General features: G+C 39.8%; 2 protein-coding genes across 2 annotated transcripts in view; one reads left to right on the top strand and one right to left on the bottom strand.

The window, feature by feature from the left end:
- The window catches only part of ZNF292 (zinc finger protein 292), a 53,061-nt gene extending 44,467 nt beyond the window's left edge, over nucleotides 1-8,594 (top strand). Inside the window, exon 8 of the mRNA XM_074895991.1 lies at nucleotides 333-8,594. Within this exon, the coding sequence (XP_074752092.1) occupies nucleotides 333-7,484 (7,152 nt within the window). The 3' untranslated portion in view covers nucleotides 7,485-8,594. The remainder of the gene's footprint in view (nucleotides 1-332) is intronic.
- A 3-nt stretch (nucleotides 8,595-8,597) lies between these two features.
- Nucleotides 8,598-14,739, bottom strand: GJB7 (gap junction protein beta 7). The gene is given in 3 exon segments (XM_074895992.1): nucleotides 8,598-8,738; nucleotides 14,045-14,213; nucleotides 14,215-14,739. Coding segments are annotated over 3 exon segments (831 nt in total). The 3' UTR covers nucleotides 8,598-8,601.
- Between the last annotated feature and the right edge of the window lie 3,456 nt (nucleotides 14,740-18,195).

The following is an 18,195-nucleotide window of genomic DNA, read 5'->3' on the forward strand; positions in this document are numbered from 1 at the left end:
CTGGCAGGCTTTATTTCATGGGAAAGGCTCAATATTACTCTAATGTAAACTGAACACCTCTAACATATGGTCCTAACGTCCTCAAACTAGACAGAACACACTATTAATTTGTGGTTTAGTTGTATGTAAACATATCTTTTTAGTAGCATGAAGGCAAATTATGCAACTAAAGGTATAGCATCTAAAGATGAATGTTTCTTAAAGTGGAAAGTATTATTATAAACTGCAGGTGCATTTTTCTGACACTTGGGGTTGCATAATGATATCCTTTATTTACAAATATAGCAAGGGTTATGATAAGCTGCCTTACTAAAATCAGTCTTGCTTTACAGATTGACGGTGCTGGACTTGCAACCTGCATTGAACTGTGCGTGAAAGCGTTGCGCTTGGAGTCTAGTGAAAATACAGATGTCAAGATATCTATTTGCAAGACTATCTCCTGCTTGCTACCAGATGATTTGGAGGTTAAACGTGCTTGTCAGCTGAGTGAATTTCTTCTCGAACCCACTGTGGATGCATATTATGCTGTTGAAATGCTATATAATCAGCCTGACCAGAAGTATGATGAAGAGAATCTTCCGATACCAAATTCTTTGCGCTGTGAGCTCTTACTTGTACTGAAAACTCAGTGGCCTTTTGATCCAGAATTCTGGGACTGGAAAACTCTCAAGCGTCAGTGTCTGGCACTGATGGGAGAGGAGGCATCCATCGTGTCATCAATAGATGAACTAAACGATAGTGAAGTTTATGAGAAGGTTGAGGATTGCCAAGACGAGACTAAAGAAACTTCTGTGAATGGGCTTGCTGGCACTTTTGATGAAGCTACTAGCCTTCTTAAGGGTATTGGAGATGAAAAGCAGAAAAAGAGAGAAATTAAAAAACTGAGAGAGAGGGGGTTCATATCAGCTAGATTTAGGAACTGGCAAGCTTATATGCAGTATTGTGTGTTATGCGACAAAGAATTCCTAGGTCATAGAATAGTTAGGCATGCACAGAAACATTATAAAGATGGAATTTACAGTTGCCCTATTTGTGCCCAAAATTTTAATTCTAAAGAAAACTTTGTTCCCCATGTAACTTTTCATGTTAAAAAATCCAGCAAAGAGAGGTTGGCTGCTATGAAACCACTGAGAAGACTGGGAAGACCTCCTAAAATAGCAACTGCCAACGAGAATCAGAAAACTCATTCTGTATCCAAACAGGAGCAGCGACCCATTAAGAAGAACAGTCTCTACTCAACAGACTTCATTGTGTTTAATGATAACGATGGCTCAGATGATGAGAATGATGACAAAGATAAACCTTACGTACCAGAGATAGTGCCAGTTCAAAAGCCACTACCTGTTAATGAATTTACCTGCCCTGTAACATTTTGTAAAAAGGGCTTTAAATATTTTAAAAATCTAATAGCACATGCAAAGGGGCATAAAGATAATGAAGAAGCTAAACGTTTTCTTGAAATGCAAAGCAAAAAAGTGATTTGCCAGTACTGTAGACGACATTTTGTAAGCGTTACTCACCTGAATGATCATTTGCAAATGCACTGTGGCAGCAAGCCTTATATCTGCATACAGATGAAATGTAAGGCTGGTTTTAACAGTTATGCTGAACTGCTGACACACAGGAAAGAGCATCAAGTCTTCAGAGCAAAGTGTATGTTTCCTAAATGTGGCAGAGTGTTTTCTGAAGCCTATTTACTCTACGATCACGAAGCACAACACTATAATACCTATACCTGCAAATTCACAGGCTGCGGAAAAGTATACCGTTCTCAGAATGAACTGGAAAAGCACGTTGACGATCACAACAAGCAGCCTGAAAAAGTGCAACAGCCTGAGAGCCAGACTAATCAGCCTGATTTAAGTCAACCTTCTAAAGCTAATGAAAATACCGATGGAGTTGCTGTTAAAGAGGAACTGTCATCTCCTCTGGCTGACAACCAAACTAGTTTTACCGAAGGAGAAAACGTTGTCTGGAATCAAATCAAACCAGAACCAGCAGGGAATGAAAGTGTAAATGCATCAATGAGTATATCAGAGCAAAGCGATTCCTTGCCTAATGCTGGTTCTCCTACGGGTTCAGTGAAGACAGAAGTGGTAATTCCAGCAAGCAGCATTAAGGTGCCAGCTGTTAACCAGAAGATCCGAGATAACTTTGTAAAAAGAGGTAAATTGCCTGCTGCTGCTAGCAAAGTAGATACCACTAAACCTGGATCCCAGCAGTTGTGCTCATCAGTTGACTCTTGTCTTCCAGTTTCCCAAGAGAGAAAGGAAGAAGACTGCCTCGGTCAGACTCAGAATATTCAAACTGTTTCTGTGACCTCAGACACATTAAAAGCAGAAGCCCTTGAGTCGAAAAGCTTAGAAAGACAAGTGAGCATTGTAAATCCATTCAGTGTGCAGAATCAGGCAGGATATCGAAACAATGTACCCATTTCCAAACTTGAAATTGAAGACAGTATTAAGGCTGCAGCTAATCTATATAACCTGCCTTTAAAAACTTTAGAAAGTATTACATTTATTCCTTCACAGCCTAATATAAATAGCTCTTTAGTTCAAACTGTGTCACCAGCAGCCCCAGTTCAGAAATTTAATTGTCAGGTTGAGGGGTGCACTCGAACGTACAACTCATCACAGAGCATTGGCAAACATATGAAGGCAGCACACCCTGACCAATATGCTGCTTTTAAAATGCAGCGTAAAAATAAGAAACCACGAAAATCCAGCAATCTGCAAAACGTGCCGAACGATGGAAAGATTGTATATCTTATGCCATCGCAAGTGGGTAATCCCAGTGGTGCTTCTTTTACTACACAGAACAAATCTGATTTGAATCCCACCTGTTCCAGTCAAGTGCAACAAGTCTCAAGTACACTTTTCCCAACCCACCTAGAAAATTTGGCCAGTCCAATGTTGCCTGTAATGGAAAGTGTCATAAATCCAAGCTTGTCTACTCGTATTAAAAGTGAGCCTGAGAGTGTTTTATGTTCACAAATGGAAAATCTGTCTGGTGCAAATTTGCCTTCCCAGTTGGATGATCTGGCAAAAACAGTTATGCCTCTGAATATTGATGGCAGTTCAGATCCTTTTCTTCCTTTGCCTGCAGAAAACGGTCCAATGTCTCTCTTTCCTTCATCAGCAGAGAATCCTCCGAATTCAGTCTTCTCACAACTGGAAAATAACACAAATAACTTTTCATCACAACTAGAAGGAAATGCTACTTCTGCTTTCCCAAAGGAGGAAACTGTTGATCAAATATTTCCCTCACGATTGAGTAATGAAAACAACTTCAGTGAAACTAGTATTCAACATCCAGCTTCAGAGAAGGTGAAAAAAGATCGTGGCCGGGGCCCAAATGGGAAAGAAAGGAAGCCAAAACATAACAAGCGGGCAAAGTGGCCAGCAATAATTAGGGATGGCAAATTTATCTGTAGCAGGTGTTTCAGAGTTTTCACTAATCCTAGATCACTTGGTGGTCACTTATCTAAGAGGTCTTACTGTAAGCCCCTTGAAGGATCAGAAATTTCTCAAGAAGCTCTGCAGGCTAATGGACAGTCTTTGCTTGCCAGTATGATTCTTTCCTCAAATTCATTAAACTTGCAGCAACCCCAGGAGTCTGCCTTCAATCCAGAGACCTGTTTTAAAGATCCATCATTCCTCCAGTTACTTGCAGCTGAAAATCGTTCCACAGCCTTACTGCAGACTATGTTTCCACGGGCCAGTGTGACTAACTTTAATAACAGTGGGAATGAGGAAGGAAATCAAATTATAAAACAAACCTTGGAGACTGCAGGCATCCCAAGTACCTTTGATAACACAGAAGTACTTCCACATGTAGTTACAACAAGTTGTGTCACTGGTACAACTCAGATAAATGCAGCTGTTCTCCCTAACTCAACTGCGTCCCCTCTGCTGCAAACAGTCTGTAACCCCAGTACCCTGCTAACAGACCAAAACAGGACCCTCAATGCCAAAATTCCTCCAGTAAACGAATGCAAGAGTTTGCCTGGCTTCGCAACAGAAGGCTTAATGTTAAAGACTGTTGAAAATGGCTTAGGTCCTAGCTCATTTTCTAATACTGTTGCAGCAGCACAAAACTTCACAGGGAACAGTTCACGAGTTTCAGTTATAAGTAGTCCCAAGAATTCAGGATCAAGCAACTTGAATAAGAAGGGAACCAGTGCTTCAAAGAGGAAGAGAAAATCAACTGCGCCCTTGCTTGCACCCAATATGTCTCAGAAAGTAGTAGTAGATAATACAACAGTGGCACTTCTGGTGAAAAGCACTGAAGGAAAAGTGCAAATACAGGGAGAAAGTTTTCAGTCCAACTTGGTGGCAAATTGTGGCTCTCAAGCAGTGGTGGAAAATCTCACACAGAAGCTCAGTAATGTTGACAATCAGTTATTCATGGCCAGTATCAAAGAGAACTTCAAAACAAATCTCGAGGCTCATACAACACTACCCCCTTTAACAGTAAAAACTGAAAATGGGGATTCCCAAATGATGGCAGTGAATTCTTGTGTGCAAGGAAATTCGGAGGAACAGATTTCAGAAGACAATGTTATGCAGAACTTTGAGAAAACCCTGGAAATAATTAAAACTGCTATGAATTCACAGATACTTGAGGTGAAAACTGAAATTCAGGATCCTGTTGCTGCTTCAGAACAGACCTCACAAGTAAATAATGCACAGACTTCTTTGGGAAATTCTACACATAGTATAAAGCTACCCACTCCTGCACAGTTTGTCGTGCATGCGGGGAACGTCACCGCTGCAAAGAGTAGCTCTACTCAGTCTGAGACAACTCAAAAGGATGATATTCAAATACTGGAAATTTTGGAGGGCTTGCAAAAACTGAAACTAGAAAATGATCCACCCATTCAGGTCTCTGAGACTGTTTCCCAGTGTCCTCCAGCAGATACACTAGCACCAGCAGTTCCTGTTGTGTCCACGGAAAATAAACCCCTCATCCAGATATCTTCAGAGGCGAGTAACATTCAGTTTAGTGATAAAGTCAATAAGCCTTTTGTATGTCAGGATCCAGGCTGCAATTATAGTGCTATGACAAAAGATGCATTATTTAAACACTATGGCAAGGTTCATCAGTACACTGCAGAAATGATACTAGAAATTAAGAAACATCAACTGAAGTATGCCCCGTTCAAATGTGTTGTAGCTACCTGTCCAAAAACATTCACAAGAAACTCTAATCTCCGAGCACACTGCCAGCTTGTACATCATTTTACGACAGAGGAGATGGTAAAATTAAAAATTAAAAGGCCTTATGGCAGAAGGTCTCAAAATGAAACTGTAAACACAGCCCCACGACCTGTTGAAATAAAAACTTTACCAACACTAATAATAGAAAACAAAACTCCAGCTCCCTTGGTCAAAGAAGCTCAAGTAAAGGAAGTTGTAGAGCCTGTAAAAGTATTGGAAAAACTACCAGAAAGTAATGTTCCTGAAAAACTGGAAAAACCTCCCCAGGCGGTTTCTATTCCACCAGAGCAGCATAATGCAGCCTCTTTTGGTAGTACACAGGCACAACCCAAAGTATGCAAGGCTAGGCGGTACAGAAAGGAAAAAGAGGAGAAAAAACGTAGGAAGCCTGTAACAAAATCTCTGGAATTTCCCACTAGATACAGCCCTTATAGACCATACCGGTGCGTCCATCAGGGCTGCTTCGCAGCTTTTACGATACAGCAAAACCTAATCCTTCACTACCAAGCTGTGCACAAATCGGACCTCCCTGCCTTCTCTGCCGAAGTGGAAGAGGAGAATGAGCTAGTCAAAGAGGAACGCGATGAGGTGGAAACCAAACCTGTCATTAGAGAGTTCAGGTGTGAGGTGAATGACTGCTCGCGCATCTTCCAGGAAGTTACCAGCTTGATACAGCATTATATGAAGCTTCATGACATGACCCCAGAGCAAATTGGAAACATGAAATTGGCTCCAGAAACCGGAAGGTTTTCTTGTGATCAGTCTCAATGTAAGTCTTCATTTACAGCATATCTTAACTACATTGTACATCTTGAGGCAGATCACGGTATTAAGATAAGGCCAAACAAAGTAGAAGATGACGGTGTATTCAAGTGTGACTGTGAAGGCTGTGACCGTATTTATGCTACTAGGTCTAACCTCTTGAGGCATATTTTTAACAAACATAATGACAAGCATAAAGATCATCTAATAAGACCCAGGAGACTGACCCCAGGTCAGGAAAACATTTCAAGCAAAGCAAATCAGGAGAAACCACTGAAGTCCAAACAGAGAGGACTAAAAAACAGATCGGGAAAAGAAGGTAACAGGCTGTCAGTGAAAACAAAACGAAAGAAGAGTGTGAACTTGGAAAACAAAAACTCAAAAGCAATGCAAGTTCAAGAAAATAAGGCTTATTCACTGAAACGTGGCAAGCATGTGTATTCAATAAAGGCTAGAAACGATGCCTTATCAGAATGTACGAGCAGGTTCATAACTCAGTATCCGTGTATGATAAAGGGATGTTCATCCGTAGTTACAAGTGAAAGTAACATCATAAGGCATTATAAATGTCATAAGCTGTCCAAAGCATTTACTTCCCAACACCGAAATCTTCTTATTGTGTCTAAAAAGCTCTCTGTCTCACAAGTAAAGGAATCTTCTTGTGAGCAAGAGGAGACTGATAAAAAGAGTGATGTGAAAGAGCCTGAACCAAGTTTGATAGCAAGCAATAATGATTCAAGCACATCTACGTTACCACAAAAGGAAACTGAAAAAGGTGAGAAGGATGAGGTGGATGAGCTAACAGAACTATTCATTACTAAACTGATTAACGAAGATTGCTCAAGTGCTGAAAATCAAGCAAAAATCTCTTCCAGTGTAAATAGTGACTTGCAGGAAACCAGCTCCTGCCCCTCAGAGAAGCAAAAATCAAACAACTTAAAAAGAGCAAACAAAGAAAAAAACGTATCTCAGAATAAGAGGAGGAGAACTGAAAAAACCGAGGAAGTACTGCCTGTTGACGTGCATAGCATGCATAGGGAGGAAGAGACTGCTGTCGCCATTCAAACGGCTGAAGAGCAACCTGCAGCTTTCGACTGGAGCTCTTTTAAGCCGATGGGTTTTGAAGTGTCATTCCTCAAGTTCCTTGAAGAGTCTGCTGTGAAACAAAAGAACACCGAAAGAGACTACCATAGTGGTGGAACCAAAAAAGGATCCCATTCAAACTCGCGAAAATCCACCGAGAAGACCTCCATAGCAAGTAATAATGTCACTTGGTCATGTTCTGAAACTGAAACCCTTGTACCGTTTGCCAACCCATCACAGCTTCCATGTGGTGATAACATGAAGATAGTTTTAGACAAGACATTTAAAGACTGCACTGAGTGTGTGTTGAAGCAACTTCAGGAAATGAAACCTACTGTCAGTTTGAGAAAACTCGAAGGACGTTGGGAGGATAATCCAGAGGTTACAGCTGCAAAAGTAATTGTTATGAATACCGAGTAAGGGGAGTGAAAATACTGAAAACCTGTTGTGTTTAACCGTGACCTTTAATAAAATTTATTTTGAATTGGAAGCCATCAAGCATGCTAGTAACTGTGGAGCTCTTTTATTTCGAAGTGATTTAATCTAGCAAAAAACATGACATGAGTCATGTAAATGTCTTATTTGCGTTTATCCCTATGGGACTTGAAGAACAGAGTAATTGCTTCAGTTTTGTAAATACTCGATCAAAACCTCAACTTTCTATCAGATTGTCCTTTCCATGAACTAAATCTTTGTGAGTTGTCTGTGATGGGTATCTTTCACCAGGTCACTGCTCATGTATAACAGCACTCTTTATTTGTAGATACATTTTTTTTGTATATATTTATTATTGTAAATCATTTGCTGCCACCAGCAGTCTGTAAGTCTAAACTATTAAATGACACATTTATATTCGGAATTTTAATTTGTAACTAAGTGAGCAAGTTTTTAAAACTGTCCTTTAGTCATTTTAAATTAAGAACTTTTGAACTAAAACTAGCTAAGTCTGCCATATCCAGTTTATTTTGCATAAATTTATTTACAGGAGAGGAGCTGGATAAGATCACATTTCATAGGTTAAACGTACTGACACACTCTCATTTTTGTAAATTTTAACATCCAATATCTATGGATGATATTCATATGTAGTTAACTCATAAATATAATAGTTTTCTTATAGCTACATTTTTCATTGCTTTTAATTGGATACAAAGCATTTATGATTCCATAATAAAAATGGAAATGTGAATAAAAATAGTTTGCTACATTGGAGATTTAAAACAATATTTGGTATTAAAGAATCCGTTGTGAATGTGATAGAAAATTAGTAGTGTGGAGCAGTGTATATATTTGAGGTGGTGATTTGTGAAGTAGCCCAGTATTGCCTTAAATAAAATCACATTTCATTTCTTGTTTTATACATGTGATCTTATAAAGGTTATTTTTGTTTCTGTAACTTAGATTGGTGTATAGTTTAATTTTTGTTAAAAAAAACAAAAAAACTTCAGAAACCGTTTTTGTAAATAGTGGGTTTATAAAACAGATGGTTTATTTTGATAATACCAATTTGGTATCTATCTATAAAATACATGAGTCCTTATGCCATACCATTAAAAACTGAATAAACAAGGCACTTTCTGAAAGGGAAGTGAGATTGTGATCTTGCAGATAAACTCGGTGGTTGTGCTCTATTGATGGCATAGGCTCCCTCTGCGCTCTTCTGCCTCTTGCTGACTGTACCTGGCAGCACTCTGGCCACCTCTCTCTTTTCCACACTGGAATGAGCCTCATAAGCGGTGCTGCTTGTAGTGCCCAGGATGGGAGCAATTGCTCTGTATGCTGCTAAGCGAAACAACAGGTATCCAGTTTGTCAAGTAACCAAAAGCGTGAATGCGTTGGTGGGAGCTGTCAGTACCCAGGAATCTTCAGTGTTGGTTTTCATCCACGATTACACTTAACTCAGATGGGACAAGCCAGCTGGATTGTGTGGTACCAAAAATTTTGCTTGGATTATTCTCATTACTGGATGTGACCTACCTTCAGTAATATAAAATAGTCTTTATCTTAGGAGAGATTGGCTTGATTTTTTTTTTTCTATAAACTTGTCTTGCCATGTAAAGCTTTGCATTAAATGCTACACTTGATTGCTCTTAAGCTATTCACCTGGAATCTTTGACAGTTTACTTGAATATCAATGCAGAGGGCACATTCCTACAACCAAGTGAACTGACTCGTTGCGAGAGTGAGGATTATGTATGAAAAAGAAGAAACACAACGGCATTTCAGCTTGGGCATAACCCTCAGTTTGCTATCTGGTGCTAAACTGCAGACCTTCTCAGAAAGCCTATGCTTCCGTTTGAACGGAGCCTGTTCCCTTCTCTTGCTTTTGATCCCTCCCAAGTGACTAAACTCATAATTCTGACAAGTTAGTAATTCAAAGGTGCATCTGAGAATGATCAAACCAAAACAAATCCTTGCATTTTAACTCTAGGAGACATCCCTGTAATGATTGTAAGCACATGATGCCACGTCCTACCTACCGGAGGCCACACAGTCTCCCTGGATGGAGTCGCTGTTGGATGCCAGCCACAGTGATTGTAGAAGGGATCTTCTGTAGGGGAGAAGATGGCAGAGAACCTCCTCTGCAGGGGATCCACAAAGCTTGCCTGAAATATCTTGTTTTCAGATGTACCTAGCCACTGCAGTCACTGTCAACAGACCTCACAACTGTTGATTTTTAGAAGACTTTTGTGTTGTATATGTTAAATAGTTTCAAACTGACCTTCCTGATGATAGATTATCATATGCAGTTTTTAGACAGAGCGGCATACAACTATTTAGCTACACGGTGCTATACTCGAATGTTATTTTTTAAAAAGGAGAAAAAAAAAATCTAATGTCAAATATCCAGGAAATAATTTCTGAAACTTTTAATATTGTCTAATTCTTAACCCAATTAATCCAGTTAAAGTGAGTGCTGTACCAGTATAGTCATGGCACAGTCCCTTTTAGGGGGGTACTGGCAGCCTGTCCAAGAGGTAAGCTGGTATGGATGGGGTTTTTTTTCCTTTTTTAAAAAACAAAAGTATTTTAAACTAAAAGTGGGAGACTGAAGGCAGGGTCTGCCTGATTTAAGATGTCTTGGACTGCAGAGGGCACTGTGGTTTGGTAAAGCCCCCTACAAAAGTTCCTGAGGAAATAGAATTGGTATTTGCATTTAGCTATTTTACCTTGAGTGATGTATAAAGCCCTGCTATAGTTGCAGTAGTTTGCCTGAACTGACAGATTTCCTGGAGCCATACTTCTGCCCTTGGGGCTGCCATTGTGGGATAGGGCTTCAGCGTGGCCGAGCCCAGCTCTGCCAGCACTGCCTCAGCCTGAGGGTTGCCCTGATACCCATGGGTGCTGCCAGCCCCTGCCCCACCACCTCCTTCCTTCCTCTCCCTCCTCTGTGTCTCTGTCTTCCAGCTGTGGTGCGTTTGAGCAAAGATGCTTTCTTTTAGACCCTTTACCACCATCAGGAATGTTGCTGATGGGAAAGCAACCAAATCAAGGGGTCTGGGTGGAGAGTACAGACTCTTTTGTGATTGAAAGATCTCTTTAAACTGGCAGTCAGCCTCTCGTGGTTAACTATAAAGAAATCTTACATTGTCTGAGCCCTAATTCAGTGTAAATAAGAGCAATGGGTTTGTCCTCACATGTTTCTGGGGTGGTGGTTCTCAGCAGGATGGTGAGACTGTTGGTCCTAGAGTGTTCTGCCATGTCCTGTCTACAGGTGTTAGATAGTGAGGGAGCGATGCTTTTAAAATTAACACTGAAAACAGTTCTTGGCTAAGGCAAGGAAAAGTAGTTGGCTGTATTCTTGCAGTTAGTTTCTGTGCCAAAGAAGTAGTATGGTTGGGGCTGCCATCTGCACAGGCATGCTAGCCTGAGGCCACCAGGGCTAGAGGTGGCTCGCTGAAGCAGGAGTTGGGGCAGCAGCTCCTGCTCATGCCCTGCTTTTTTCTGTGACTTTTTTCAAACCTCATCTGTCACAAAGCAAGGACATTACTTGGGTTTTAAAGAACATAAGGATCTGTGTAAGACTTTGAGCTTTTAATGTTTGCAGAGATGTCTTGAAATATGAATGAGGTAAATATTATTTGTATGAATGTGCATGGAGTGATCATGTTATTTCTCAACTCCAGCGTAGGCTCAGATCAGCTTCCTATGAATTGCTAAGTGCTTGAGGAGACCGTACATTTACACTTTAAAAGAAAAAAAACAGCACTTGAATTGAAATTTTAAAAATTTTGACTGAGTGACTTGGAAGTTGAATACACAAAAAAGCCATTAAACCTTTAGTTTAGGGTCCAAACCTACAAACTTACTTGAACCCAAATTAATAGCAAATTACTTCAGAGATGGATGGATGAGTGAAAATTAAACTGGAGCACAAGGGACTATAAAGGTAGAGAAATGGTTGTGGAAAGGAAGGAGCCAGTAAAAGACAAGAGCAAGCTAGCCAAGAGCAAGGGTTCAGAAAGTAGATGAACAGTTTCTCTTCTCTCAGGTTAAGTAAAATCTGACAGTTGCCTTGTGTGATGCTCATTTCCTTTTCATTAGTGGCTGGCTCTGTCAAACAATTTTGCGGCACATAACGTAAAAACCACTTGGTGGTTTGCTACAAGTGAGTCGGGGGTTACACAGAGTTGGTCCATAATAATCTTTCAGAGTATTTCTCGTGTAATGTACTGGCTTTGTCAAAACTGAAGTATCCTCCAAGACTTGAAACCTGTTGATTTTGGAATTTATTTATCATTTCATGACTGTTGAAGATAGAAATAAAACCTCAACTATACATTCCAAAGAATTAAATTTCTTGTTTCACAGGAAAATTTTTGGTCTAAATGGGAAGCTCTGACCAGCCACAGAGCTTTAGGGGATGCTCTAAAACCCTTCAAGCCCATATACTTTTTTATTAGAGAGCAGCTAATGCACAAATTTGATCAGAAACCTGTGTTGGATAAACTGTTTGCTTCTCTTCGTTTTCTCTCAAATAAACCTTGCTTTAAAAAAAAAAAAAAAAAAAAAAAAACAAAAAACCACCCCACCTTTTTCATTAATGTACTGTCTTACAATCTGTCCTCAATAATTAAAAAACAGTCATTTTGGAAAGTTTTTATATTTTGCTAGTGTTGCCCTTGTGTTAAAAAATGATGCATTAGGGTACAAAAGGGCCAAGATAATTTTGGGTTTTGTTGTCAGTTACTCAAACTGTGGCAGTCACAGTTACACAGGACTAATGGGCAATGGTTTTGCTTCATTCACTCCTTGGTGGGTTTCATCCAGTAGCTGCAAAAGGGTTTCTAACTGCATTTTTGTGTACGTAGAGATTTAACAGTAGATGTTCTGATTTGTATAAAGCACGTTGTCTCAATGTATGCACTGATTCAGCATCACCCAAGATGTAAAAGTTAAACTGGCCGCAAGCTGGTATCTGAGGGACTGCTGTCGCTGCAGTTCAGCAGCAGTAAATTTATTTTCACCTTTTATAAAAGCAGGTTTATTTTAGCAACAAAGCTTAAAAATTAGTCAAAAGCACATAGTTTATTCATTAATTCTTAAAGTTAATTCTGTAACCACCACTACCCCAGTACTAATAAAAGTAACACTTTGTAACCAAACCTGGGGGGTTTTGGAGTGAAAAAAAAAGAAATAGTTAACATGCTTTTGCTACTGTTTCCTCTTTATCCTGCCATGAACAATAAAACTGGTTCAACATTCAGGCAGCTCCGCTTATTGCAGGCAGTGTTTTTCTCCAGAGGGTGTATTTTGATCAGGCTCACTAGTGATGTATGTCCAGAAGCCTTTCATCCCAGCAATGGAAAGAGAACACTACCCCAAAATAAGTCTTTTTAGGCACTAATTTCTATCATATCAGAAGTCTAGGTTTGACAGAAGACACAGCTAATTTCTGTCCCTCTCCTGTTAACCCAAGCAACACACATAACAAAGAGAAGAGGTATGTGTTGTTTAAGAGATATTCTCAAATCGGGGGGGTGGGGGGGTGGAATAGGTGATTCTTTTTTACTTTATTTCTAGTGGAGGCTTTTCAGGTTTTTTAGATTTCACCTGTTCTACAGCAGAGAAGTCTACTGAAGGGGTAGCAGTATTTTCAGCCTTTACTAAAGGGACCAGATTCCAGGCTGCTGAATACTAAGACTACTGACTACTGTTTTGCCGTATTGTGCAGTCTACACTTCTCAGATCCTTTGAGCAAGTACCTTTTCCTACAGGATGCATTCTGAACTATAAAGGGCTCAAATACCTCCAGAAGGAGGTGCTCCACAAATAGCTCAATAACCAGGTCTGTCTTTATCACCTGGGCTAAACTAGATGTGTCTACCTCTTATTTTGTTCCTATTTTGAGATGTTTTTCAGTAGTCCAGTGGAATGGGCTTGTGACCATCCAGCTCACTTGAAGACACCTGCAGCTGCTGTGTGCCAGCACTTTCCAATCACTATTTCAACAGTTATCAGATCAACTCACGTGACAAATGCTGTATATCCCCTTACTGTTCAGCATCTTAATCCTTAGGTTCCTACAACTCTGCATATAAAAAACCTATTTTTGCTTGTACCAAAGCAATTCTGCATAATACTTAAAACACAACTGTTTGAGCAATTGTTTCAGCGTGATTTAACATAAGGATCTGTGTTTATATGAATATTCATGGAATATTCAGACTTCTAGACCTCTTGTTTCAATGTGAAAAGATCTAGATGACTCTATATATGACATACATAGTGTGACTTCATTTATCCTCTCAAGTAAGGGGAATTAATAGAGAAAAAATACTTCCTACATGACTATCCTTTCAGTTCTGTAAAGCACTGATCAGAAAAGCAATTTGTCAATGCAGCTTATGTAACAGGGAGGTGGTCTCTAGCCTTCTTTCAAGTCAACAGGGAACTTTTTTCACATTTGTCTTGTACTTCCAGAGGCAAGGACAGGGAGCTGTTGTGGAACTGTCCCGCAGCTGCTGGTCTGTTGTGACCAATTATTTCTGATTCGTGGCAGTCACCCTCTGAGCCTTGATGTTTCCTGATGTACCTCTGCAGATAACATTTTATGGAGTATTTGAAAATGAGATAACTCAATTCTCTTAGATTTAATACAACGCACAGGCATGAAGTTACCACCAGAAAATAGAGGAAAATCATCTTTCTCTGTGGGTTTGGAAATATAGCAGTCTACGGTATTGGGACATGGTCTTATGTCACATTTCACAAGACTTGGTACTTTGAATCCATTGTACAATTTATAAAACAGAACGAGAAAAACTATTTCAAATCCTGTTTTTAAACTAAGGCTGATAAGGTAAGTGCACAGCAATCCACCATCTATCTCTCCTGAACTTTTATAAAGTTTCTGGTTGTGACGTTTCTCTCTGTTTTCTTGGTAAGCAACAGGGAAAACAACCAAAAGTGAAGGAGTGGAGACCATGATTAATGGCAAAGCCCTAAGTCTGATGTGGGAAATGGGGGAAAAATGGGCAAAGCAGACATTTTCACAACCAGGCTGCTTGATACTGCATTCAAATTCATCATGTTCATATTTCCAGATGTTTTCTGCAGCCGCAATGTAAACCAGTAAGCAGAATATGAACACAACTGCCACCCACATCCTTCCAATTCCCGTTGAATATTTATTCACTCCACTCAGAAGATGGTGTAGGAATCCCCAGCTCATTTTTCACCTCAAGGAAAGAAGGAAATGCTGGACTGAAGAAACACAAGATCAGAGAGATACTTCCTCTTGGGTGAATTAAAATGAGATGTTCATTCAAGGTGAAATACAACTAGCAGCTGAAACAATTTGAAATTATTAAGCATTTAAAAAGGAAAACAACAACAAACTTAGTTCTGATAATTTGTACCTTCTGAGGCTATCACACAAAATTTATTTGCTGTTAAAATAGATTTTGTTAATTAGACTGAAGTGTAATTGTTCTGTTAAACTGTTCTCTGCAAGTAAATGTGCCAGTTCTTCCTGTGGGTCTCCTGAGCAGCAGGTAGAGCTTTCTCTGGCACGTTCAGGCTAGCACTCTACCATGAAGGTACACTCAGCCATGTCAGTTAGGCAAATACTAAGCACAGTCAAATCAGATTTCAATTTCAAATTTGTGTATATGAGCCATGTGTTAATTACCAAAATGAGGATCGTTTTCTTTCTGTCTGTGATCTAACTTCTCAGTAAACTTGTGCAATATTTTAAATCCTGTTCTGCTTAACTGGATTTTATTTGTTGTATTTCTTATCATTTAAGAAATGCACGAAACTTTACTCCAAAAGTGTTTTTTATAGTTTCTTTTCTGCATTAAGTCTTCCCTATCCTGACTGGAACACTTTTTTTTTTTTTTGGAAGAGCTGCATAAGGAGCCAGTGGCAGCCAGACTCTCCTTAGTCAAAAGAAGACCTGAGATAACCACCAAGAGCATATACCTTCCCACCTGGCCCCACCTCCAAGGTCTGCACAGATCTTAAAGGATACCAAACTCCTTTGTATTGTAAGAGCAAAAAGTAGATGTATTTCCAGGACACAGAATGGCTGGAAGGCATGCAGAGGGAAATTTGAGAAGTTTTGAGATCTGTGTGTTCTATCTTTTATGTCCTCATCCCATCTACGGCTTCCACAATCTCTGCCTAGCAGGGGAGAAAATGTACCCCTCTGCGGCTGCAGTGACACATGCAAACTCTGCTGCCATTGCTGCAGCTGTGGTTCATACTGATGTATGGGCAAGATCATCAACGGGCAAGTCTGAGTACAAGTAGTAATTGGGCCACAGCATCAAAAAACTCAACAGAGACAGCAACCTCTGTACTTCTTTCACTGTCCCTTGATTCTGCAGCCCATTGTGACCTCTGCCTATGGCCAGACTTCTGCTGGAAAACAACGTTATTTGCCTGTTTGGGTATTGCTACATTGCTACCATTAAAACTGATGAACTGGTAACTTAAAAAGATGAGGTACAGCTGCAGAAATGAATATTGCTGATTTATACTGGGAAGGAAGTTGAAAAACGATGCTCTCACGAAGATTGCTTACCAAGCTACTCCTTTATGTTGCAGGTAAAAATAATAGGGGAATATCAGTTGCCTTATATCTTATCAGACGTATGTTTATATGCTTTTACATATGTTTGGCAGGGCAGTGAGTTCATCATTAAGGAGCTATTTCTGTCCTCCATGACTGCAATTAGAGCTCAAGCAGATGCTTAAATCAAGCTCTTCAAGACATCAGTACTAGGGCTTTAATGCTTTCTAGATAAGTAATACGCAGTCAGTACATCAGTCCCAAAGGAGCTGAATAACAAAGCATGAAGACACTGCTGTGTAATAAAGCACAAGCTAGGAAACAAAACATTGACAGGAGCGAGTGTAAATATTAACACGTATGAACACATCTTGTGGATGAGCTGTCCTCTGGAGGAGATTTGAAGGAAAACCTCAAAAGGCCTTTCCTGTGATTTTAAGATGCATACAAGCACTACAGAAGGGAAGACTGAATTTTGTTATTCCATGAAAATGAGTACAGCTGTGATTGGGCTTTTGCTACCAGCCATAAGAACTGCACTATCCCTTTCTAATGTAAAAAGCCTAATGTCACCAATCAATTCATGACTGGAGTTACACCAGTTCTGAGCCTCCAGCTGAACAAGATGGGACAGAAATCAAAAAGATGCTGGGTCACCAGCAAGGCACAAAAATCAGTGGGAGCCAACACTGATGGAAATCAGGCCATGGAGATACTTAAATACAGATTGAGAAATTTACCTTGAGGTTTCTTTTCCCAAAGTTTAGCTGCTACTTCCTTACCTGAGCAGTAAGAGAGATTCAAAAAGAACAACTTTATCCCTTCTTTTGCCAATCCCACACTGAGAAGAATGATGTGAAGTGAAAAAGAAAGTCCTGCCCAAAGAAAATGGGGATCAAGGATTTGACTGAAACCTCTAGCAGGACCTGAGCAATAGGCATATTCTAGCCAGCTAGAAGATCAGATGGATAAATTCCTGCAAAGCTATTTTGAAAAATAGCAGTGTGTTCTTGTACCTAAGGCAGCAGAGATTTCATGGAACTAAAGATGGTTCCTGGTCTATGTGCTCTGTTGATGAGAAACAAATTTATTCAAGGACTGCAGGGCAGGTCTTGTGGTCAGCAGTGCTTCTGCAGCCAGAAGTCTGCAGATCTTTGGTTGTATTTTTCCACTTGCAGCTTTCACTTGATGTTGAGAAATGGTTGTACAGGACAACCTTCAGCTGTAAGCCTAAAGGGCCACAGAGTCCATTTTGTGGTATTGTTTGAGTTGTAACCAGCACAACTCCTCTGTTTAAAGGAGCTGCAAAAGTGCCTTTAAAAGGTTATGTTTGCTTTATACACCACTGTTGCTACAGAAGATTGTGGATGTTAACTGATGCTTTTGTATCCTTTGAAAATACAGTTAATTCACTGAAGCATTGCAAAGAACATATGGAACGGAAAAAATAAAATTGACTTCAAAGATAAGGAGTTACTCAACAGATGAACAAGAGCAAATGGACTTCATGGGACAACACAGGCACAGACTGATGAGAGGTTAAGTTAGCTGAAGCTAGAGAAGACAAAGACATACGGGCTGCATGAAATTCAGAGCAAAGTAAGGATTCAGACAATAAATAAAAAAAAAAAGGAATTTTCAAGTAAGCACACAACTGAGCAGTAGGAAAAAGATGACAGTGGTACAAGGTTCTGTAACACTTCTAGAAGTGGCAGTACACATGGAAGCAGATGCCAAGAGTAGTGTCAGAACACAATGCTTTAGCAAAATGATATTCTGACTAACCTAAATACAAGAGAGGAAAAAATGTAATCCAGATCCTTGTAGCCAAAGAGAGATTTCAACCTTAGCATTTGGAGGAGTCTTATTTTGTGCAAAATGAATTAAAGGGAGTCAAGAAGGGAAGCTGGCTAAAGAAATTGAGTAATTATGGAAAATGTAGATTACCTCAATTTGCATTGAGTTAATGTCTCAAAAGTGCTCAAGAAAAAGTTGAATGGAGCAAGTGAGGAGCAGGGATTTGAGGTAGGATTTACTTCAACCCCCTGTTCCATACACATACACACATGTACACTCCAACCTGGAAAAAAGCTGAAGCTTAGAGATATGTTG

This window comes from Athene noctua, chromosome 1, assembly GCF_965140245.1.
Source record: "Athene noctua chromosome 1, bAthNoc1.hap1.1, whole genome shotgun sequence".
Classification (NCBI taxonomy): Eukaryota; Metazoa; Chordata; class Aves; order Strigiformes; family Strigidae; genus Athene; species Athene noctua.